General features: G+C 51.5%; 1 protein-coding gene across 2 annotated transcripts in view; it reads left to right on the top strand.

The window, feature by feature from the left end:
* The window catches only part of AGPAT4 (1-acylglycerol-3-phosphate O-acyltransferase 4), a 104,637-nt gene extending 80,711 nt beyond the window's left edge, over positions 1-23,926 (top strand). For both annotated transcript variants that reach the window (XM_033103680.1, XM_033103679.1), the window contains exons 3-9: positions 70-239; positions 13,003-13,164; positions 13,684-13,837; positions 15,236-15,338; positions 17,306-17,381; positions 21,375-21,573; positions 23,402-23,926. In XM_033103680.1, coding sequence (XP_032959571.1) covers positions 70-239; positions 13,003-13,164; positions 13,684-13,837; positions 15,236-15,338; positions 17,306-17,381; positions 21,375-21,573; positions 23,402-23,496 — 959 coding nt within the window. In that variant the 3' untranslated portion in view covers positions 23,497-23,926. The remainder of the gene's footprint in view (positions 1-69; positions 240-13,002; positions 13,165-13,683; positions 13,838-15,235; positions 15,339-17,305; positions 17,382-21,374; positions 21,574-23,401) is intronic.
* The last annotated feature ends 1,296 nt before the right edge of the window (positions 23,927-25,222 follow it).

The raw sequence follows: 25,222 nt of genomic DNA, 5'->3' as shown, positions 1-25,222 counted from the left end.
CAAGCGGAGCCAGCCCTGGGTCACAAAGGACGCAGGAAATAAACGCCTGTCTGTTGTGCTTTGTTCCAGAGCTGGTAATGCTGCTGGAGTGGTGGTCGGGCACCGAGTGTATCATCCACACGGACCCCCAGGCCTACCCCCAGTTTGGGAAAGAAAACGCCATCGTGGTTCTGAACCACAAGTTTGAGATCGACTTTCTCTGCGGTTGGAGCCTGGCCGAGCGCTTTGGGGTTTTGGGGGTAAGTCGGACGCCCGTTTACCCTCCTGACACATTTCTCTGGTTCTCAGCGTAACTTGCCTTTGGCTCTCGGTCATCCAGAACTTGCAGAGGCATTAAGAGTTTCTACTTGATGAAATGTTTTGAACCAGCTGCGTTTGCTCCTGGTGTGGACTGAAGACGAACATCTCACGAGCCATCGTAGTATCTACTCAGCAGCTCCTGTGGGCTCGGCACTTTACATGCAGTTGGTTTGTTTGATCCTTACCGAAAAGCTTAGGAGTAAGTGAGACATGCCCTCCCTTTTCAAAAGCAACTTCAAATCATCTGCTCAGGGCCACGCAGCTGTGGAGCAGATTTGGGCTTGAACTTGTCTTGTTTGCCGCCTCTTCTTATCCTTCGTGTCTGTGCTCTGCTGCTTTCCTGGCTCACAGACATCATTCGCCTCTGAATTTTCCATTTTGGGCTCAAGGAAGTTGAATCCCTAAGCGAGAGAGTTTGAACTGCAGAATTTAGAATAAATAGGAAATTCTGGTTTTCTTTAACTAGTTTGACTTCTTGCATGCCCTTGGGTCTGGGTCTCTTCAGGTGACTTTTGTCCCCTTCAACACGTCGCACTGTGTAATGGCTGAGCCTGTCAGTTAGCTGATTCGAGTCATTGGGGGATCCAGTATTCCAACAGGAGTCACAGCCTGGCGTGGCCCTGGCTATGAAAGGCTGTGACAGCTTGCACCAGAAAGCAGGTTACACTCCCCCGCAGACAGGTGGGGGGCTGGTCACATCACACTTGTATCTGGTGGCCCATGGAGACAAAATCAGTGTAGAAGACTGAAGACCAGGGGAGTAGATGGAACAAGTGTCCATGGGCCAGATTCCCCGGGACGGTCCCTGGGTATCCAGGACCTGGAGTGCCTGCCAAGCCTCAGAGTCCACAGCAGAGCTTTTGGGGTCTGTTTGGCTCCGCTTGTTTGGGAAGATCCTTGGCCAAGGCAGATGCAATAGCCTCAGGACATATTTTGTATATACTTTTAAACATTTGTGTATTTTTAAAGTGGGGGCAAAAGGAGAGAGAAGGAAACGATGTAAGAAACACATCCCATTACTGTCATTACGACAAATGGCGTTACTATGCCATTAAATGGCCGAAAGGCAGCTAAGATCTTCAGCAGTTTTTCAAAAGATGGAAACAGTGTGTTAAATTACTGTTGCTGCATTAAGTCTTCTAGAAAACGGGGTTGCCAGTCAGTGAATGCACTGAGAGGATTTCTAGGAAAGGACAGGCCCTCCTGCCAACAGTTTTCTCTTTTGTTGTCCTATTTATTCTTCCAGTACTGACTAGATATCTGCACACGCGTGCACGTGTTTGTGTGTGTGTGTGTGTGTGTGTGTGTGTGTGTGTGTGTGTTCAGATATATTTTCAGGAACAAACTGAAAGTTCTAGTATCTACCTTTCTCTGTCTTAGACAGCTCGGGAGAGATCTTGACTATGATTTTGTGGTTTCGTTATCTCTGAGAGGAGAGAGAAAATATATAGTCCTAACCCCATGTGGGTGCAAACGATTAATGACAGGCGGGCGCCTGTGTCTTCACACCCTGAAGACGCGTTGTGCTGCCTCAGGGCTTGACTTCTGGAACACCGGCTACTCCAAGTGTGGTTTAGAGGCAGCTGGTGGCTTTGCAGGCTCTGCTTGTGGCTTGGTGGTGTTCATGCTGAGCATGGGAAAGCCTGTGTACTTTGGGGTGGGGGTCCCCGTGGTATAGCAGTGACACTGTGGGGCTTGTAGGCAGGCCCAGTCCCCGGGATGCCCTGGTAGCTCTATGGACAGCAGCTCTCCATGTGCCATTCACCTTATTTATGCTATTTCTAATCCTTAGGACATCCTGTCATTTATATTTTATAAATGCTCAGAACCTCTGTTTGGGTAACGAATTTGCCCCAGGAGAATACCTGGTATGCGGCCTGATTTCAGCTTCTTCTCTTTCCCCTGGGGCAGGGAGAGGAAATGCTAAGGGGCCCCAGGCCTTCGGGATCTGCTCCAGAAATGGCCCTGCAGCTTGCCCGTGATCAGGGCTACCTGTGGGCAGGCCCCAGGCTTCCAGTCGCTCCTGGCTGGTGGTCCGTGCAAGGCTCATTCTGATGGGATGGATTCTTTCATCAGGTCAGGGGTGGGGCTGGCAGGAACTAACATGGCAGCGGCACAACAACCCAGAGTCAGCAGCCACAGGGGCACAAATAGCAGAAAAAGGTGGAGCCTACATGTGTTCAGAGGAGAATCACGTGTGAGAGGACTCAACACTGAGAGGGACCCAGGACTGAGAGGGGACCCAGGATGGGAGAGGGGACCCAGGACTGAGAGGGGACTCAGGACAGAAGAGGGGACCCAGGACTGGAGAGAACCCGGGACGAGCAGGAAACCCAGGACTGAGAGCTAGAAGCTTTCACAGAGTGTAACTATCTCAGCACTATTTCGGGTTTTTCACAGAGGACTTTGAAATCCGTGTCGCTTTACAACCTGAGCACAGGGTACCGTGCAGATGCACTGAACGTGATCACACAGAACCCCCGTTCCCCAACATGAAATGGTCTTTTCATCCCAACCTGGATTTCTTAAATGAATACTATGCTGGAAGGATTCTGTTTCTTCCTCTTAAAAATCAAACAACGAAGGCTGCACATACAGGGTGTGAGCAGGGCCCCTGTACCTGGAGTTTCAGGAGACTCCACCCAGCAGTGAGGCCGGCAGAGTGATGCATCTCCGATTCTTGCTGCAATTTGGGGAGCCCTGCAAACCTCCAAAACCGTGGGAAGGGTGGAAAGGGCCAGTGGGTGACCACATTACTCTCTCCTCCAAGCACTGGGAAATAACCGGAGCTGGGGCTGTGCAAATTCAGGTGAAGCACCTGCCTCCTGGAGAGGCTGAGGCAGGTGTGGTGACCTTGGTGGAGTCTGGGCAGCTCAGGTGGAAGCTTCCAGGCCATGTTCTCCTGGGGGACAATTTGCCATCTCTGTGTGTCTCCTGGAGCAGCTGAGGTCCAGTGGGAAGACCTGGTGCCTGATGAGCTGTCTGGCCTTTTTCCAAAGTCACCCATTCATTTCTATGACCTTTGAAAAAAACGAAATGCCATCTTGTTATATTCATTGTTCAGCGGTTACCTTTTGTCTTAAATGACCTTCCCCCCCAAAAAATCACCTGATTCATCTCTTTTCTTAAAATAACACACGATGTTGAGATGCTTCTGGAGTCAGAGGAGCTTGCTTTGTAGAGAAGGGACAGAAGGAAGGTTCTTGACGGCATTCTTTCATCTTCCCATGTAACCGCTCAAGAGAGAGTGGGTTTAAATTGAAGCAAGTGAAATTTTCAGAAATCCTGGAGAATGGGGTATTATATAAAGCATCTGAGCCCTGTGTGGCCATTCTGGTGGCCTGTCCCTGAACGCTCTGGTTCCTCTGAGAGCTGGCATTTCATGGCGTGGGCTCTGGTTATGACCTTTGACAAATACACTGACTCCTGTTTGGGCGTGAGAGTGACCTGAGGAGAGCTGAGAGCGTGTGTCACCAAAGAGCCAAACAAACCGGGATGTACAATGCAAAAAGTCAAGGCTTCTGAAACTTCAGGTCCATGGTTACTTATGTTTTTGCCACAGCAACATGTGCATGTGGCCCCCGTAAGGTTACATAAGGTCATGCTTGTCTGGGCTTTGAGTAGCACCAGGCGCTGGTGAGCGTTCCCTATGCAGTAGCTGTTCTTACCATACTCATCTGCTGAGTAGGTGTGGCTTGGTTAACCCACAAGCCAACTGGGATGTTTTCTTCAGATCTTTATAGAAGCCACAGAGATTCCTTATCTATGGCAGCATGACAAGGCCCCAAATAAAGTGGCTTGAAACAACAAGCAAGTCTTATCCTGATTTGTGTGGTCGTGAGTTCTGGCAGGCATCTCTCACGAAGATACAGTCAGGCTGCTGGCTGGGGGAGGAGGGAGCTCTGCCCCCGTGTTCACTCATGTGTTTGTTTCCAGGCCTGATCTCTCCCCAGGGCCTCTTCTCAGGGTTTCCCTTGGTACTGGCACCTGGCTTCCCCCAGGGAGAGTAGTGCAAGAGAGAGGGGAAGAAGCACCCAGGGCTGAAGCCACAGCCTTTTTATAACCGAAACTTGAAAATGTATTCTGTTGGTTGGAAGGGAATCAATGAGCCCAGCCCACATTCCAGGGAAGCAGGTGGGCTCACAGAGTGTCATTACCAAGAGGTAAGGGTCACTGGGGCCAGTGTAGAGGCTGCCTGCCACCCCACAGCATGATGTTTAGTCCCAGACACTCATATTTTCCATTTAGTAAATATTATTAAGGAGATACGTTCCCGCTCAACCAGAAAACAGATTGAATTTTCATTGCTTGTCTTTGTACAGGGAGAGGTAGAAAGAAGAATGTAGAATCATTGTTCAGAAGGAGAAGGCACTCTGTCGGATGTCACTAAACTCTGTACTGCCTTCTGAATATGAGGACGATGATGATAACGATCGCTACATCTTCAGATATTTATCCAACAAAAATGCATTGTGTGTGTTTTCTGTGGAACACGTTGTGCTGGGTATTATAGAGATACAAAGACGGATTGCAAGACAGTCCTTGCCGTCAAGGACTTTATAATAAAGAGAGGTAAAGAAGGGGCATACTGCCTGCCACACAGCAGGGCTTGAAGAGGGCAACAGTAGAGGTAGGATGTTTGCTGGGGGTGGCAGGGTGTGGGCAGACAGAGGGGATACCCAGTCAGCCCCTACAGTGGCACCTAGGGCTTCCTTGTCATCTCGGTATCATCCTTTCTTTTACTGGAGTGGTTTTAGGGAAGACCTGGGGTAGAATATTGGGGGGCAAGTTTTGGTGTTTGGGGTAGCTCTGTTTACCAATCTGTGGGGAAGAATTTCAGTATTTTAACAAACTGGTACATTTTGGGGCTTACCTGCACACTGACTGTTAGCCCTCAGGGTAGAAGCTGCCACAAGGTAAGGACATGGAATAAGGCCTTGAAGAATAGGTATAATTTTAGGAGGGGACGAGGGATTGAGGGATCTGATAAGGACTAGAAGGGATAATTATGAGGCAAGGGACAGAGGTGGGAAGTGTTAGGTAGGGACCGAAAGAGAGACCGTGAGTGCCATGCCCATCGGTGAGGGTGTGGCCAGTTGCCAGGGTCCTTGGCTGTGCTGACACGTTCTTCCCAATCGGCCTGGCCAGGCGAACACATTCCCCCGAAACACAGTCTCAGTTCATTGGCCTCCAGCTCTGTCTCAGGTTGCTGTAGAGTGACTTTGGACTTATTGACCCAAATCAGACAGAGTGATCTGGCCGTCCATGCTGCCATGTTGCTGTCCTCGCCTGGGCAGAGGCAGTGGCCTGCATGCTAGCTGTGGGTCAGATAATCAGCGGATGTCGAAGACCCTAGAAAATCACTCAGGGGCTGACACGAGAACTGAAGCCAAACTGTTGGTATTGGGATTTAATTTTACCAGGATGCTTCTGGTCACTCACATTAAATATGGTTCTTTCTGTGAAAATGCACACGCAGCTGAACACCAACATTTCTTAAAGTTGGATTATAAAAGGATCATGTTTCTAACTAAAATTTTTCTGCAGAAAAAATGTCTGTGCAGACTGGTTTATAAAGGCTACATGCTTGTTATTTCCTATAAACCTCCATCAATTCCCCAAAACTGTAGGTTTCTTATGCTTTGTTTTGAACATCTAAAACTTAGCAAAAAAGTAAATGCTCTGGAAGATGAACCTATGTGTCCTATGCTCAGCTATCAGGAACAATTATTTCTTTTTTGCTCTGATTCCAGAACAGTTCTCTGATAAGCGTGGCAGGGAGAGATAGATGTGAAGGCAAAAAAGACAGTGGCTTTGGTGTGGACTTGAACCCCAGCTCCTGTGTTTACCAGCTTTGTGACCTTGGGGAGTTTTATGTGACTTTTCTGAATTTCAGTTAACAATTCCCATTTCGTGTTATTGTAAAGGTTTAATGAATATATAAGGTATATGAATACATGTCCTGATTCAATGAATATAGATAGAATGCCTCATGCAGATTAGACGTGCAATAATTATTCGTTTCCTGGTCCCTATCTAGTTTCCCTTCATTTATGTTTTCTTATAGTAGAATGAGGTGCGGAGGTTAGACGAGAGATTGAATGTTTTACTCGATGGGATTGAACCTGCCGTTCTGGCCCTGGGTCCTTATGCAACTGAAACCACCCATCATTTTTATGCAATAGAAACAAACCCTGGCTGTACCGCCTTTATCCCACTTGCTTCGTCCGTGCTTCTCGAGTTCTCTTTGACTAAAGAGCAATGAGAAGTTTCTAGATGTGAAGAAGGGTTTTTCGGTTTTTTGGTTTTTTCCCCTTTGCGACAGATACACCTGCAGCCATGCTTAGGGCGGCTTCCTAGCACCCTCAGTGCTGGAATCATGTGGGCATTTAGGAACGCACTCTGCGACTTTCCGCCCTCACCGTCACTTGGTGAAACGAGCAGCTGTGTCCGCAGTACGCCAGGCACCACCCATTACACTGAGCGTGGGCACGGGCACCGCTTTTTGCCTCTAAGCGTTCACCAGTTGGGCCAGACATGCTGGGATCTGGGTTGTCTGGATAAGGATTATACAGAGACAGGTAACAAGGTGAAGTCCCTTCCTGTCCAGGTAGCCAGGGAGCCACGGGCCAAGGAAAGAAGTCAGCAGCTCGCAGGAAGTACAGATGCACCTTGAGTCCATAACTGAATATCTTCCTGGAAATGTGGGCATGTGCTTTATTTTTAGAACTGCAGTCTTGAGTTAGACACACCAAGGTCTGCTTTCTGATCGAATAGACTCCTCTGGCAATGTCTTTAGCAAGCGAAGTCAGACCACAGCAGCCGATCACAAATCCAGGCTTACTAACAGCAGCAATGCCGCTGGCTTCCTCCCTGCTCTTCCTGCCGCCGCCCTCATGCTGCTGACCACTTCCTTCTTGTCACGCCCTCCTTTGCCCCAATGTGCCCACTGCCTTCAGTGTTTATCAAACGCCCACTGGTGAGAAGGTGCCGGACACTGGACCGCGCTCCCATTATCCTCTGCCTTGTGAAGCCCTGTCGCCCCACGCCACCCCTGAGCCTTCTGCTCTGTCTCACTAGGCCTGGGCCACCCCGGGAAGGACTCAGGCTGGCCATTCGGAACAGAGGCTGGGGAGGGGCCACAAGATCTGTGCCCAGGGACAGGGAGCAGGGCCTGTGCAGGGACCTCCACTCTCATCTGTTTCGTCCTGGAGCCCCGATCCACAGATTCGAGTCAGGTGTTGCAAATCCTTCCGTCTGAGCACCTTCTGTTTGTCCCCATATGCCCTTCCTTTCCTGCATCTGTACACAGGTCAAACCAAGAACAGTGTCGGGCTGGGTAAGGGGGGACAAGTGGGCGAGTGGGGTGAGGCTGTCAACAGCCAAACCGCTCAGAGCGTCCTGCTTCACTTCCATAAATGATGTATGTGTATTTCCCGTCCACAAGAGTTGAATTCTCAGAGCATTTTGTTGCATGTTTGTTTTCTGCATTTCCCCTGGGGCTGTGACTAATTGTGGAACAGTGTTCATTTTGTTTCAGACTCTCTTGAGAGTTTCCTGGTAGTGTAAAGTCTCCAGCATTTTCCCCTTTAGCATCGGAGGAGGGAGAAAGCAAAAGAAAAAATGCAATGTAAGCAGAATTAGGCCACATTTCTGTTACCCTAGTTGGCACTAATTAAGTCTCTTGCCTTTACACACACACACACACACATACACACACCCCTTGTTCGTTATTTTGAGCTCCAGCCTTATCTCCCGCATTTTACTATAGCTAGGGACTTACATTTCAGAGACAAGCGCTAGTCTCATCCTTTCCTTTCTTGCATCCACCTCGTGCCAGAGAGCGTGTCTGTTCAACAACTTGTTCACAGAGCTTAGTGGCAGAAGTAACAGAAATTGCTGGCTTTCTCTTCTTTTCTTCCCACTAGACTTTAGCATCTCAAGCCCTCAAATAATTTTATCCATCTTTGTGTTCCCAGCACCTGGCATGTGTCTGGCATGAAGGAGGTATTTAATGAATTTGCAAGAACAGAATGATTTTGAGATTAAATTCACGTATCACTCATCAAAAGAGACTAAGCTGTGGTTGACTTGCTGGTCCTCTGTAGTGACGTGGCTAGATGGCTTGATGGTCTCCACCAAACAGATACTTCTGCAACTGTGTCTCCAGCTCACAGTCAAGAAAAAATTCAAACGTTAAAGTGTGGATGTCTTAGCCTGCTCATTTTTAAAGTCTCACCTGTTTTCAAAGTTTCACTGAAGAATTCCCATTCAGATATTTTCTATATTTAGAAATAAATGACCTTGGGTGAACCCAAGTGACTAACTGGTGACTATCGCTATACCTTCTGGAATTATCATATGTTGGCAATGACAATTGCCCCGAGGTTGGCACCTCCAGCCAACTGGTCAAACCCTGTGCAGAGACCACTGTGACTGTTCATGCAGACATCTTGACCAGGGCATCTGGCTGACTAGTCTCAGCCCCTAATTGTGTTCTCTGCTGTCCCTGTGGAGTGGTCATGCAAAGGTGACCGAACAAGGAGCCTTATTGGTTCCAACCATCTTAAAATCTGGCATCAGCCCTTAATATTTTCATCTTATCAGTCGGCAGGTGGCTGGCCATGTTAGAGAAATCCTTACCTACAAAGTCCTGACTCCGCTCGTTTTTTTCACACACAGGCGAGAACCACACAATCTCGGGGTTGCCGTGCCTGGGCTCTCGGGGCGTCCTTAAAGCAGTTTTTTTCTAGCACTGCGTGGTCTCTGCACAGGGGTTGACCAGTTAGCTGGAGGTGTCGCCTTCGGGGCTTATCATAATCCGCTGTTATTACTCTATATGCTGAAGCCTGGCTTAGGAGATGAGTTGAATTCAGGAACATTCAACCATGGTACTTACTTTGTGTGACAATAATAGCTGCACATCACTGAACAACTGTGTGGCAGGTTTTCAACTCTGTGCTACTGTCGATATCTCTGTATGTTTTTAAATCTTCACAGCAACACTTTGAGGTTAGTATTATTTTCCTCATAACACAGCCGCAAAAACCGAGGCTCAGGAAGGGTAAGTATCTTAGTCAGAGACCCACAGCTGGGCCAGGTTAGGGCCTAGTGGACCAGGACGGATTCCGAAGCTTTTCACCAAATCCTACTGTCCCTGCTGAGGACAGTAAATCGAGTAAAATGTCTTTGATTTGGAAGGTAAAAGTTTCTATCTTAATATTTTTAAAATGTCTTATATCAAGTAAACATAATCAACATGAAGGCCTGGGCCTAATGATAACACCAGAGTGTTAAGGTTGAAAGATGTATTCATTCGACAAAAAACAGAAATGTCTCCTTTGTTCCTTTTGATCATCAAAAGCAAATAGGCTGTTTTTGATCCAGAGCCTCACTGATGTTCCAGAAGGAAAACATGCTGATGGCAACTACTGCTTAAAAGTGACTAGGAGAGGGACACGGCAAAGTATTTTTCAGATAGAAAACAGAAAAATCTAATAAAATAAAATAAACCACTCCTAATCTGACCATCCAGCTACAGCTGTTATTTTTCTGTTTTACTTTTTTTTTCCATCAGGTTATAGACTCAGCTTTGATTCCAGATCTTTAAAAATGCAGTATTATAAATAAGCATGTCCTCAGCTGTTAAATATTCATAGAAAACAAACTTTAGTGGCTGTAAATCAAGGGTTGACAAACTTTGTCTACAACAGGTCAGACAGCACCTGTTTTAGGCTTTGAGAACCATTTGGTATCATCTCTGTCACAACTATCGAACTCAGCTGTTGCAGCATGAAAGTAGTCATAGGCGATGTGTACACGAAAGACTCGTGGTGTTGTGATAAAACTTTATTTAGACACAGGTGGTGAGCACATGTGCCTCAAGGGCCCTCGTTTGCTGACCCTGCTCTATAGTATTGCATTGTGCACTGGACGGTAGGTCACACATACTGTAATTCATCACACCTGCTACCGTGGGCCATGTCAGTGGTTTTCAGTGATCTAACGCAGTAAACGGTGATGGACACGTAGACCTCGAGGTCACCTCCTCCTTGCATCTACACTTAGAGTACGTATCACAGAGTTGCCATTTCCTGTTAGCAGGTCATCAAAGGCCAACCACTAAGACCCACTTGGCTTGTGTGGGATGGAGCGATTAATAGGACATACCCCTGAGAGAACTCTGCCCCTCCAGACAGTGAGATGGACGGCACTGGGCCACTCACCCCCAGACCCCAGGGCTGCGACTCAGAGCATTTGGTCCTCTCTTGGCCTTGGAGCAGCTTGTTATCATTAATATGTTTCACATCGCCACAAATCATTTTTGGAATGAGTTCAGGTATATGTCATTTTTAAAAATAGTCTTTATCTATCAAGAAGATACACGTTTAGTTCATTAGTAAAGAATTTTTGTTGTTTTCATCTTAAAGGCTGTAAGCAGAGAGGTGACAGAAGTGAAGGAAGCAGGGCACGTGGAGCATATCCCGGCTGACAGAGGAGGAGGGCGAGCGGCGGGAGAGGGGGTCTCCCACAGGCAGAAGCCCCCAGTGGACACACAGTAGATGGGCTTTTACATGGCTCCTGTAGGGAGAGTGGTGATTTACCAGGCAGTCTGTTTTCCTGCTTTGAGTGGCAGGCATTTCCTTCTCATTTAGGGCAGAGACAGCAGGAGTCAGGGTCATTGCTCACCCTCTCAGGACTTCAGGGTAACCCCATGTTAAAAGTGAGAAGCTGAACATAGGAGGGATTGCTCACAGCATTTCTTCAGGCCCCCGCCAGCTCAAGGCGTACAGACACCTGCTTCCGGTGGCTTCAGCCAAGACGTTCCTTACCTCAAAGGACTGCTGGCTGCAGCCAGGTGCCTCCTGCCTGGGTGCCCCGATCACCTCAGCATCTCTAGGCTGTTGTCTCAGGGTTGCAACATGACTGTCAAAGCCATGACATTCTCAGCAACCGTGTTCATGGCAGGAAAACCATCCAGTTCTCCTGGCCATCTCGCTTATTCTCAGGGTTTAAAATCTCCCCAGAAACTCCAGAACATATGTACCTCCCAGAAGAACTCTTAGTCATCTTGACCAGAACTGGATCACATGCCCACACTGAGCCAAAGCGTTCAGGGGGACCCTGGGCTAGGCTGGCGTCACTCATGGTCACCCCTGGAGCCTGAGCATGTTGCCTTAGGAACAAAATGGAGAGTCTGAGCAAAGAGGAAGGAGCAGTGGCTGTGGGGTAGGGGGCCCGGCGTCTGGTCCCAGGATGTTCATTGACGTCTACCGTGGACTTTGGCCTCCAACACACAACCTGGCTTAATCTCTCAGCTTCCCCAGCTGTTAGCTGTGTGATGCTGGGCAAGTTACTTAACATCTGTGAGCCTCAGTTTGATCACCTGTATAATGGGCTACCTAGTCCTATTGGTTTAGAATTAAACAGGATTTATATAAGTGTATAGTCTGTGCCTGGCACATGGGACACCCTCACCCCACACACGGCGAGTTCTGTGACCCCCGGGGATTTTATGGCTTGGTTTTGTTCGAGAGAATTGCATGTTGGATTGTGGGAAAAACCAAAACAAAACCTATGAAGACATGGAGATACTGAACATGAAAGATATCTCTGCTTCTCCTTCCCCCAGGGGGAAGATGCTTGTTGTTTTTTGAAGGTAAAGGCGGCAAGTGGCTGTTCTGCCTTTCTGGGGTCTGCAGTGGGGTCAGGGATACGGCCTGCTGCCGGAGCTTCGTAACTGTCATGGAAGTGACGGGAAGACAGGAGACAGGGCCATGCAGAAGCATCGCTCTCCTCACCTCTGGGCCTGTAGGTTCAGGGGCATAACCACACACTTGTCACCAGGAACACGGCTAAGGCCACCCTGACTGTCCACATCACTGCCTCAGCCATCGGTGCCGTTGACCATGATGGCTATTTCAAGGAGCATCTTGGCGAATCCCAAAATTAAGGGTGAAAAATATAGACCCTAAATCCACTAGGTGAAAAGCTGTTTTTGTGCCTCCCCTGCCCCCTCTACCCATTGGACCCCCGGTCTGGCACAGTGGGTTAGGGGCCTGTGCCCAGCAGGCCAGCTGGTGGGCCAAATCCTTGGGTCGTGAGTCAGCCTCGGGCAGATGCCCAACAGCTTTAGAGAGGAGCTGGCAAGGGGGTGGATGGAGAGCTCCCACCATGACCTGGTGATCTGAGTTTACCTCACGGCTCCATCACTTCCTGGCTGCAGGACCCAGAGAACCCTCTGGTCCTGCTTCCTAGTCTGTGAAAGGAGAGCCATGTTTGCCCTGCAGAGCCAGCTGCTCTGGCTGAGGACTGAGTGAGTCATGGAAAAAATTGGGTAAACAACTGCACGATGGGCTTAGCGATCAGAAACAATGATCACCTGGAGAGCCCGGGCTGATGACCATCCAAGACCTTCCATTTTCTGACTGTCCCTGGTGCCTGCCCAGACATGAACCGTTCCCCACTGAGTGCCAGCCCCCTTCCTCCCGCCTCACACAGGGCAGAGGCAGCACAACCTTGACCTCTAGGTAACTGGCGGGGAGGCTCCAGGGTCATTGTGTTCTTGCTTTACTGCGTTCTGGACTGTCCCCGTAGGCCTTTGGACCAAATGTTCACTCCTTTTTCTAGTGAGATCTCCAGCAGCTGCCGGAGAGGCCCCACTGCCCTGTCACAGACATCTGGGGCCTTCCTCTGTTTCAGGGCTCCAAAGTGCTGGCCAAGAAGGAGCTGGCGTACGTGCCCATCATTGGCTGGATGTGGTACTTCACGGAGATGGTCTTCTGCACGCGCAAGTGGGAGCAGGACCGCAAGACCGTCTCCAAGAGCCTGCTCCACCTCCGGGATTACCCCGAGAAGTACTTTGTACGTGAGGCCCCAGAGCAGCTGCCAGCCCTCTGCCCAGCAGCCCCAGGCACCCACCTCAGCAGCCTGACCTGCCACACACCTGCCCGGCCACCCGCCCCACTGCACACACCGCCTCTGAGGCAGAAAGGAACCCCCAGGGTGCTCTCCTCACACTCACACTCAGGACGCTCGTCTCACACACACTCACGACGCTCGTCTCACACACTCACACTCAGGACGCTCGTCTCACATACACACTCAGGATGCTTGTCTCTCATGCACACACACTCAGGATGCTGCACACACACGGCACACACGGCACCCAGAGGTCCAAGCCTGGGCCGTGAGCGGAGGGATACTGGCCTTGGCCCACCCCAGGGCATGTGCAGCTGCCAGGCCACGCCCACCCGGGCCATGCCCAAAGCCTCCTGTGGGACCATGCGGGCCTGAGGTGTATGACGGGGGTGGGGGAGACGGCGTGTGACTGTGACCCTGTGTGACCACAGGGCCATATGTGACCGCCACCGTGTCTTCCAGTTCCTGATTCACTGCGAGGGCACTCGGTTCACGGAGAAAAAGCACCAGATCAGCATGCAGGTGGCGCAGGCCAAGGGGCTGCCCAGCCTCAAGTACCACCTGCTGCCACGCACTAAGGGCTTCGCCATCACCGTGAGGAGTTTGAGAAATGTAGGTAAGGATGACCCCCGTTCCCCAGCCTCCCCACTGCAGCCAGGAAGCTGACCTGCACCCCTGAGATGCACAGCTTTGTCCTTGGCAGTGCTACCCCGCAGACCCTCACAGTCTGGGGAGGGGGACTGGGGACAAGGATGGCATGTGCACACCTGGTTAGCCAGGGTCCAGGCACCTGGAGTTGGAGGTGTGGCTGCTGCCTGCACACGCAAGCACACACTCACACACATTCTCTCTCTCTCATCTCTATCTTGCTGTGCGAACACTGCCCTCCAATGCTCAGCTCTGGTACTGCAAGGCTGTCGGGCCCTGGGGAATCCTGGGTGCTCACCTGGGTTCAGCGTAGCCCCACACCAGGTTAGCCCAGGTTGTTGTTTTGTTTTGGCATTTCTTGCCCATATGTTGGCACCAGCTGCCTCCAGATGATGAACTCTGTGACTTTGTCACCTGTGGCGTCTGGCCCTGAGTTTGGAGCCCTAAGTCACTGTAGGTGAGAATAATAAGTATCAACAACAACTATTTCCGGTCTCTTGAAGAGGAGGTCTATCTCCTCTTCAGTCCTGTCCCTTCAGTATAGAAACATGCTTCTTTCTTCTTTGCCTTGCAGCCAGCCCCCTACAAAGCCCCATGTCTCTTGCTTTCGAAGGGGCGGGAAGGGCCAAGCTGGGGCCGTGGGCAGCATGGCCTTCCTCACGGCCTCCTGGTGCCAGGCTGTGTGTGGAGACAGGCTGGCATTATCCTAGAGGGAAAGACGGCACCCATGTCCGCACGGCCCTGCCCTTTGGCCTGGCCTCATGTCTCCTCTGCGAGGCCCCCAGCTCCTCCCCAGGTCTGCTCAGGGAGGTGGGTCAGGTGGTGCGGTGTGGACGCCAAGCAGACTCCTGTGGTGTGGCCCACCCTGGGGCATTCAAATCAGATTCTTGATTTTTTTCTCAGCTGTGTTCCACGTGACTGAGCTCTGTTCCGTAAGAATTTCTAGTATCTATCGTAGTGCGCAGCTATCTGCGCACAGAACGGTTATGCTGCCATAGCTCAGACTCATCCTTAGCCAGTATGCTTTAGATTGATTTATCTTACTACTGATACTTGTTTCAATATTGGCGTTTTTCGTACATCTGGATGAGACATTCCAGTGTTGTTTTAACCTGCTTTGACCTCAGGAATAATTCTGTTTTCCATTACTAAGTTATAATGTGCTTTTCTCATTACAAGATGTTATATGTGTTCCATGGAGAACATTTGGACATTACAGAAAAGCATGAAGAAGAAACCAGTAATGCCATCATTCTGAGATAACAAGCTAGCACGTTGATTATTGTCTTCCAATGTGTGTATCTACAGAACGAAATTGGGTTCACACGCTATATACTGCTTTGTATTTGTTTTATTTTTTTTATAGTTTCAGCTGTATATGACTGTACACTCAATTTCAGAAATAATGAAAATCCAACATTGCTGGGAGTCCTAAATGGAAAGAAATACCACGCAGATTTATATGTTAGGTAAGTTGGCTACGTTTCCTTTCCAGAAAAGAGAACATCCACCTCTAAGTAAATAAATCACAAATGGCCTACGGCCCTTCTTCCAGGGAAGTCCATCTAAGATTTTCTTGTGTGCAGGCTGTACTGGATTGAACTTGTTCACAGTCCATATTTATATTATGAACTCAAGAGACTCACACCACGATTGTAAATTATCAGGTGAGTCCTTTGCTCTCGGCTATTCCTGGTCTTCTCACCAACTCATTCAGACCACAGAGCTCAGGTGGAAGACCATATTTTATAGCCGTTTCGAGAGAGAGCGTGAAGGGATTATCTTCTTGGAGGATGTGTCTGCTACATACAAATGCACACCGATAAGTGCATACGTAATTTAAATGGAGGTCTAGAAGCAAACGGAGAACATTTTAGCAGTGTCTCACTTGGGTGTTACAGTCCAGGAGATTGATTTTATTGAAAACACTTCACAAGGTATTAGAAAAACCAGTTCTGTTTGCCTGTTTATGGACTTACAGAAAAGGTCTGACCCTCGCCGTCTGTCTCGTTACCGAGATTAGTGGGGAACAATTGAGAGGCGTGGTGGACAGTAAAGCCATGCGGGTTTGTGCCTTAAAACCACCTGTGACGGGGCTCAGGGATGGCATTGGTCTTCCCGGAAGGCCAGCCACGGCCACGTGACACGCCCACTGTCACAGCACCAGCCAGTGTCCCGTCACATTCTGATTGTTTCTTAAAGACCTTACAGATGCTAAATTGTAACACAGCACAAGGAAAAGTCAGTGCCTGGTCATCACCACCACACTGTGGAAGGAACTCGAAGCTTCCTGGCAAGGTGTTGGCGACTGACAGCCTGAGTTAAATAGCTTTCCACCTTGAAACAACTCTGGCTACCCCTTAAAAATGGGAAAGAGGCATCATAATGCCTACTGTTTTCTTTGCTAACGCTGCAGTCGACAGTCTGCCTTGTCACTCGGTTGTGTGGCCTACGAGGGCAGGAAAAGCACCTGCCTTCTCAAGGAGGCCTTCTCCCAGAAGTAAAGGGAGGTTTTGTCCCCCGACTTCCTTCAACACTTGGTGTTGAAGGAGCCCCACTCGGTGGCCCGCTGGGCCTGAGGTGTTTGGGGCAACCTGAGCAGTCAGTATACAAGATTATTTGACCTCCCCAAGGCCACTGCTCAGGTAACTGCACCTCCCGAATCATAGGTAGGAATCAGGGAGGAGACAGCCAAAGTCATATCCAGCTCGCCTGCTGAAGCCAGTCCATTCTGATGGCCTCAGAGGAAGACTACTGGTGCCAGTCAGCACACCCCTGTCGTCGGCGTGGTGGCTGACCACTAAAAAGGGTAGTTTTTCACGTTCTACCTCAGCCCTTCCAGCACCAGTCTGGGCCACCCTGGGATCTCTCATTTACTGCTGGGGGGCAAAGTGAGCCACTGAACCGGGGCAGGGCCTCCTGGTTTCTCCCATCAGGGAGGGGTCATTAGTTCCCTCCTTTTATTTGGCAAAAGCCTTGCAGAAAGTCTGCCTCAACACTGCCCGAGAGGCCAAAGGAATCATCTGCTGGAGGATACTTTGCATTAAGTCGTTACCTGGCTGAGAAAAGCATGAGCATATCATCACCTGTACTTAGATTCATATTGGCCTGGCTCATGTGGAAACTGGGGCAGTGCTGCCCTCTAGTGCAGAAGCAAATATCCGGTGTCTGGAGCCCCTCCACGAGGTGGGAGGGAGGATGGAAAGAGGCAGGTGTCCTCTCGGCCATTCCTTCCTGGGCCATAACTGCGTTCTGGCCTGTATTTGCCCAATATGGGTATGGATTCCCCCCTTTCTAGCAGATGGATTACCCTCTTCACTTCCTCATGAGGGCTACCCACACTGAGGCTGGAAGATGGTAAGCATGGTGATTTTGAAACCACGTTCGGGGTGCCTGGGTTGGCCCCCTCCTGCTAGCTGTTCTCTCTGCTTTGCAGGCGGATTCCTCTAGAAGAAGTCCCAGAGGATGAGGAAAAGTGTTCGGCCTGGCTCCACAAGCTTTACCAGGAAAAGGTGAGTGCAGCGGGCGGTTCTGCGGGATCCGAGCAGCCATGTCGAGGTGCAGCCGTGGGCGCACCGTGGGGCCTTCGGGAGGTGACGGTGGTGGCCAGCCTTTTCCCGTTGGGTGAGAGCTCATACTCAGCTACGACCAGCCCTGGAGCTGACGCTCCACGTGGCAACAGGGAAAAGAATGTAGCAAACCATTTTTTAAAGGGCTCCACCGAAAGAATGGAACTGTGTTACAGGAGTAGTGGATAGAAAAGGAAGGAAGGCCCAACAGTCCTTGGGAAGTTTCCTGCCTCTGGTCCGAAGGCAGAAATGTTTGGGATGTTCCCCTTAGCAATACACATGACCTTGGTGGCTTCTGGGTCCACAATCTGGGCTGCCTGGGCTGAAAACACGACGGGCATTAGCAGGAAGAAGCCCCACAAGGTCCGCCTTGGCTGGCTCTGCTGTGCTGCAGTGCCTCCCCACTCCGGCCTGTGGTCCAGCTCCACGGGGCCCCCCCACTTTGTCTTCCCTTCCTCTGAGCAGGGCCTTTTCTTTCATTGGTTCCTCTCCTTCAAGACAAGCGCAGGGCAGAGGGAGTCTAATTATTAATGCCCCGATAACTGCTTGGTCTTACAAACGGAGAACAGTTTAGCTTGGTGAGGAGGCGTGTTTATAAGCAGGTCTCACCACACAGTAAACACTTACTTCTGATCATCACACATTTTAAGCCCGAACCATCTCAGTAGTTAGAATCACATACATTTGGTAGGATTCTGATTTCCTTTTGCCAAGTTCCATAAATATAGGCTGGCTGGCATTTGTTATCTTTTCTCCCCATTCCTCAAGAGAAGACAGTCACAGAATTTTATGGGCCCTCCGTTGACTACCGAGTAAGAATCTTAATCCTGCTTTGAGAATGTCAGGAATTTGGTCCAAATTACCACCATCAGATTAAGTTGAGACGCTCTTATGAATCTGCTCAGTTTCTGGAATGAAGGTCCTGAGATTCTCTCAGCAGGAAGTCACTCCTGTGTTCCTAAGGAAATGATTTTCTGGTTACGCCTTTAAAATGCTGCTCCCAGGTGGGTGGTGGGCAAAGCTCTCCTGTCTCCTCTTATAAGTAGTAAGTGGGGACTAGTGTACCTGTCACCTGAACATGGGACGGCGTGGCCACCTGCACCTCCACCTCAGAGATCCTTCTCAGTGGGTCTGTGGTGGGACCTAGAAATGCGTATTTCTAGGCCGCTGCTCCTGACACAGGGGGTTTGAAGACCCATGTTTGGAGATGTACTCACTACCCGACACATTTTCACAAGATTCCAAGGATTGGAGGTTCTGTGCTGATGCATGCCTGGGCCCTGACAGAGAACCCCAAATGATGTACCTTCTTTCCCTCTGGTTTCCTGCGTGAGGCAGCCTTTTCCTTGTGCTGCTTTCTGGTTCCATCATTGAGGCAGTATAAAAAAAATGTCACCATTAGCAAATAAGAAAAATGCGCTCAGAAAAGGCCTAAGAAATTATGAACCCTTTTTGTAAAGAGCCACACAAACAAATCCACAACAAATGAGGCCCCCAGAACCCATCAAAGCAAAGGGGATTTTGCTCATTAGCCCTGTCTCCTGTGTTCAGGCAGGAGAGTTGTGGTCATTGTGCAAACGGAGCCCCTGGGCTTTTAGCAGAGGCAGGGCCACCGTCCCGTCTTGTAAAGTCTCTCAGGACATTTTCCTCACAACTGTTTGTGTGCAAACGACAGTGTTCAGCTTGGGAGGCATTCCCAAAACAGTCCCAAGCTCTTACACTACGGATGAGGCAATGAAGGCCCAGACAACGGCGGGATGTGCCCACGTCGTCCGGCTCCTTCATCAGAGCTGGACGTGTGCTGGAGGCCAGGACCTTTCTCTCCTCAGGGGCTGGTGTAACAGCCCAGTTCCCTGTGAACAGACCCATGAGGCTGGCCTGTTCCCTAGAGGGAGAACCCCTGCCAGTAAGCAGAAGTGGTCATCAGTGCCTCTGAGAGGAAATGGGAAGAAGTGTCAAGGAACAATTGTGCCCTGTCATTCCTGGGTCGTTCCAGTTCTCCCAGCAGCGTAGGTGGGTCTGGGGCGAATGCCAAACGTCTTGGTAGCCACCAAGCTTGTCGAAGTGACGTTGTCTCCGGTGTGTGGTGTCGAAAGACAACTCTGTTGCTTGTCGAAGTGGCGTGGTCTCCAGTGTGTGGTGTCGAAAGGCAACTCTGTTGACTTTGAGCTTGAGATTTTAGGGCAGCAGTTCTGACTTCCATTTCATGGACAAGTGATGTTTCTGCGAAATGTGGGAAGGGGCGGGTGGTGCCAGCAGGGGTGTGTGACACTTATGACACTGAGTGGTCAAAACAGCATATTATTCTGTACACCCTGACTGGAAAAGAAGCAAAGTATGATACACTTTAGCCGTTTCTATCTCAAGTTGTTAAAGGAAAAAAATTCAGCCCTTTAAGTGTACAGTAGTTCCTCGGTTTTCAAACATCTCCGTTGACAAAATTTCAGTTTACAAACGCCGTAAATTTTATGGATCTATGGTATCATTAGATAGTAAAATTCATGCTAAATTTGCAGTTTTAGGGGTTGATTTTAAAGGTCTGGAACGGATTAATCCATTTTGCATTACTTTCTATGGGGAAACTGTGCCTCGGTTTTTAAACGTTTCAGAACTCGGTCTTCCGGAACGGATTGTGTTAAAAAAGCGAGATACCACTGTATATGGAAGCCGGTTTCCCAGAAGACACGGCTCCTTTGAGAAGTGGGATGTTACTAGGTTAAGATGGGTCGCAAACTGGGGGCTGGTGTGGCCCAGAGTTTTGTTGGGTGTGCACACTGTCAGCCCCCAGGTGTTTTTACCATAGCTGCGCATAGGAAGAAATGGGGACAGTCCCCAAGGTTGTGACTGTGAACCATCCAGCCCTCGTCCTCTCAGGGCTGTGACCTGCCCTGGCCTGGCTGCCAGTTTCTGCCTTCAGTGCCCTCGCCCCAGCCAGGCAGCACTCAGGTGTGGCTTCCGGGGTCCCGCTAGGTCCCTCACCGGCAGGAACGGCCTGCAGACACTGCTCCATGGGTCCCACTGGGTGCACCTGGGGTGGGGCACAGATGAAAAGTCTGGGCCCGGAGCTTCCCTGCTCACCTGTGCACCCCAGGAGCCTCCTGTTGGGACTGAGAGTAAAGGCCCTGCAAACCCTTCAGCGACACGCACACCCTGGGAGATTTAGACGGGGACCAGCAGGCTTTTGGAATTTAGTTTCAGGTGGGCTGTCAGATGAGAATCACTCCAAGTCAGGGCAGGAGCCTGCTGATCTTTCTGGCTGTCTCGATAGTCACAATAGTCACTTGATCCCGCAGGCCCGGAGAGCAGTGCTGCTGGTACTGGCGGGGCTGGGCGCCCAGTCCTCACGCTCCCTGGCCCCCTGCCCCTGAGCAGCACCTCACAGCCTGGCAGCTGGGGCTGGGCACCACCAGGACCCAGTGGGAACCCGGGTGTGGCCCCCCCAGTGTGGTGGTGCTGGTGTCATGGGTTGGGCGCGGGAAGGCCAGCTCCCGGCTGCCCGGTCCCCCTCCGAGGCTGCAGCCTCTACCCTCTCCTGAGGGCATTCCTTGAATGCCAGGCTCAGCGCAGCGTCTCATTTCCTCCCCCCACTGACCCATCTGGACAGCACCACCTCCTGCCCTACAGACCAGGTGCCTGCCCAGTCAGGTAGGTAGTAAGGAACAGACTGGGACACAACTGGGCTGGTTTGATGCCAAAGCTGGAGCTCTGACACGTAGACTCAGTGACAGCCGCAGTGGTCCTGCCTGTCCACGTGTCACCACGGGAAGGTGACAGCCGACTGCAGTCTTGTGAAGGCTCACCGTCTGCGGGATGCTGCAGACCCCGGTTCTGCAGGCCCCGTGGCGGCCCCCAGGGGCCTCTGAGCTGCCCTCAGAAGCAGGGACTCAGGAGGGGCCCAGGTCGTGTCTGAGTGCTCGGGTCTTTCTCTGTCCCCAGGACGCCTTCCAGGAGGAGTACTACAGGACGGGCACCTTCCCGGAGACGCCCATGGTGCCCCCACGCCGGCCCTGGACGCTCTTGAACTGGTTGTTCTGGGCCTCGCTGCTGCTGTACCCGTTCTTCCGGTTCCTCATCAACATGGTCAGCAGCGGGTCTTCCCTGACACTGGCCAGTTTTCTCCTTGTCTTCTTTGTGGGTAAGTGGAGGGCAAGAGACGGGTGAGGGGCACTGGCAAGGGAGGGGTGCAGACAGCTCAGCATGGCTGTCACGCCCTCTGGAGAGCAGCACAGCCTGCAGGTTGCCAGAGAAAACGAGGTGGCAGGACCAGTGTTCACACACATGGAGATGGCAGGCCGGGAAGGTCACACCTGGGTGCCCAGCCTCTCGCCAGTGCTGGGCACCCCCTACTCCCTGGGGGTGGCAATGCAGCTGCTACTCACATCCTCCCGTGACGGGACCCCAGGACCCCCACGGCCCCAGCCTCTGCAGACAGCTCTGCTCTTCCTCTGTGTCATGAGGAAAACCAGTTCCTGGGCCCAGCAGGTACTGACGAAGGCTCTGCCATGCAAAGCAGGCCCAGGCCTCCGGGAAAGCACGTGCTCCCTGGTGCCACGTGCACTGACGTCATCGAGTGGAGGCGTTCAGTGACTGAGCTGTGACAGTTCTCCTACTGGCTCTCTTTGACCAGCAGTTTCAAACTGCTGCCCTTCCTTCGTCCCGCCACAGCCCCCTGACACTGCTACTTGTGGGGCAGCCAGGAGTCACTGCGCTTGCTTCCTGCCCTACAAATAGGGGAACCTGTGTTCCTGCACCCAGAGGGAAATGTGGGGGTTTCCCTGTAACAGGGAACCCCGCTGCTGGCCCCTCAGAAATGGCCCCATCTCCCCGGGTCTGGAGAGCAAGGCGCTCTCCCCAGGGGACACAGGGTCCCCAGGAGCTTGGGAGGAACTGACTGCTCTGTCTCCCCGACCCCCTAGAACAAGGGCTCATCAGCCGTGAGCCTGAACCTTATTACACTTTGCCCTGAATCTCTGCTTCTTGTTCTTCTTCCCCAGCCTGTGGGCAGTGGAGTCCATGTTCTAGCACCTCTTTTTGCTCTGTAATATATCTTCACCATCTCCCCTGCGTGGACGTTCTCATGCCAGGACAGGGGTTCCTGTCGCAGCCTCTTCAGAGTTGGGCCCAGGCTGCAGCCTGCTCTTTGCCCTGACCCACAGGACACGTGGGCCTCGTACTGGCTGGACTCACCCACCCCAGTCGCTCTAACAGTTCACAGACCAGAGCTCACGCTCTGTAAACATGTCTTGGAGATGTCAGCCATTACCACTCTTAGACGCGTATTATAAAGGGACTGTTTGCTGGGCCGTGTTCAGTGCTGGGCACATCGAGGTGATTCAGACGTGGCCCCTGCACCCAGGGAGCTCGCATGTGCCCTCTCCAGGGAGCGCTGGACCCAGCTGCTGGGCTTCCTGGGGGGTAAACTAGGCTCTCCCGCGGCTTCTTTCCTTTCTCTGTTTGCACCGAATCGCGCTTTCGGGGGGAAAGGCTTCCTGGAGGCAGGGACATGGCTTGTTCTGCCCTAATACTTGTTCCAAAGGCGACATGGGGACGTGCAGGGCATCAAGTGGGCATCTGAACGCTTGCATTCTCCAGGCGCCCGGTGTGTTCTTTATTAAGTTTTACTGCGTCCCACCTGCAGTCACAAAAGACTGCTCTTTGCCTCAGGGATCAGACAGGAAGCAGAGTTCTGTACGCCCTGCGTATGGCTGGCGTGGCTTACCAAACTGTTCACCTCCAGTGTCGGAGGACTCAGTCCTGCCAACAGAAGAGCCTTGTTGTTTGTTTTAATGCCACTCAGTACAGTAAGACCGATGCCCACATGCACGGCTGACTGGGAGGCGGAGATGATGAAAAGGCCCAGATCTGCCCGCTCTCAGATGTGCAGACAGCGGCCTTCCTAGGGTTCTTGTTGGCATCTGGAGTCCCCACGGGTTCCTGACACCCTGCCCTTCCTGTGTCTGCAGCCTCCATGGGCGTTCGATGGATGATCGGTGTGACGGAAATTGACAAGGGCTCTGCCTACGGCAACGTGGACAGCAAGCAGAAACAGAACGACTGACCCAGGACACGTGCCGTCCAAAGGGGACCTTGGGGAACTGGTGGACGCTGCCTGTCATCCTTGCTGGGACCCAGTGACCAAGCTGGGTGAGCCCCTGCTGGGAACGCCGGGAGTTTGGGCTCAACGCCCCAGACAGGGAGGAAGATAAGCTTCAATATTTTCTTCCCTATGCTTTAGTGGGTTTCAGTTCTCCTCTCATGTGAGTGTGTGTGTGTGTGTGTGTGCGTGCGTGCGCGGGCGAGAAAGAACACACAGAAGTGAGAATGACGTGCTGCTGAGTGCGAGCCTTGTCCCGTGATCATTCAGAGGGTGTGTGAGGCGCAGGGGGCGGGCAGGGATGGGGAACGAGGGGGAGCGTCCCCTTTCATCCTTTGGTGCTGTTTTCTGTAACCCTGATTGCCAGAGACAGAGTGAAAGGAGCGGTAGGTAAAATGAATAAATTATGCCTCCAAAAAAATATTTGTTTGGCTCCTCTGCGGTCTTTACACAGACGGCTCCCCGCTTCCATCCCACCCTCCACCGTGTCTGGTGCTCTGAGCCCGGGATCCAGACGGTGCGCTCGAGGGGGTGGGGGAGGAGGACTCGGCCTGGCAGGCCTGGCAGGGGCAGTTCCGGGGGGAGGATATGCCACCCTGATGACCACTCCCGGCAGCAGACACGATGCAGGGCCGGTGAGCCTTTAAGGAAAACGCAGGTGCTGAGCGCCTCTGTGTGACCCAGTGACGAGGCCGCCTGTAAGGCTGCTTTGGTTTCCCCAGCCTCTCTGCAGTGGAGGTTGCCTGGCCTAAGTCTTGAAGGGGTGCCCAACTCCCTGCAGAACCGATCTTAAACATAAATATGAAGGCTGGCCATTCTGTCGTGATCTGAGAGACGATTTTTCATCCCCTGTTCATCTCAGTAGCAAGCGGAACTTGGGTCCCCCAAACAAGGCAGGCTCACTTTATAAAAACACCACGCAGGGTCAGAATGGAGCCAACAGCAGGGTACGAGGAGCCCCTGGGCTTCGGCTCTCCTTCTGGAAGCCCAGACCTTCGTGCTACGGAAGGTCTGCTCCTTGGCATCTGGCCTTTGGAGAACGGGCCACACACAGCACTTCCGCAAACTGCGGCCAATCAACAGATGTCGAATGCAAACCCACGAGGGAAGAAAAGCGGTATTTCCAGAGAACAGTGAGCGACTGGACAGTACATCCTCTCAGGCCGAGACGCACTGGCACTTGGGCTCACGGTACTTACGAGCATGAGCGCTGACAGGCCGCGCCTTCCTGCCTGGGTAGCACGTGCGCCCACCACAGGCCTGGTCGAGGGGCTGTAGAAGGCATGGACTGTCCACACAGAACTTGTCTGAACCGTACAGAAAGGCACGTTCTATCCAGAATCATGCTCTCCTGTGTGAGCACTTAGTCCTGAGTGTTTACCGAGCACAACCCAACTAGAGATGCCAAGGAGTGATGGAAGAACTCGAGAGAGGCTCTGCTTTGATACACGAGTCATGTGTCATGGATACAAATCTGCAGAAGTAAAAGGGGAACAACTTCTGGCTCAGTGTGGGCAGGGAGGACCGGTGAGGCCAGGGCCCCAGGTGCCACATGCTAGCGTTCCTGAGCGCAGGGTTGATGGCCACGCATTGGACACCCTGTGTAAAGCCACGTGCGGGTTTCAAAGGCAGCCTTCCCACAAAGCCCACAGGACAGATTCGTGGGCATAAGCCCAGGCACAATCACCTC

This window comes from Rhinolophus ferrumequinum, chromosome 3 (genome assembly GCF_004115265.2).
Source record: "Rhinolophus ferrumequinum isolate MPI-CBG mRhiFer1 chromosome 3, mRhiFer1_v1.p, whole genome shotgun sequence".
Classification (NCBI taxonomy): domain Eukaryota; kingdom Metazoa; phylum Chordata; class Mammalia; order Chiroptera; family Rhinolophidae; genus Rhinolophus; species Rhinolophus ferrumequinum.
The sequence above is the reverse complement of the archived record's forward strand: the minus strand, read 5'-3'. Positions and strand labels throughout refer to the sequence as shown.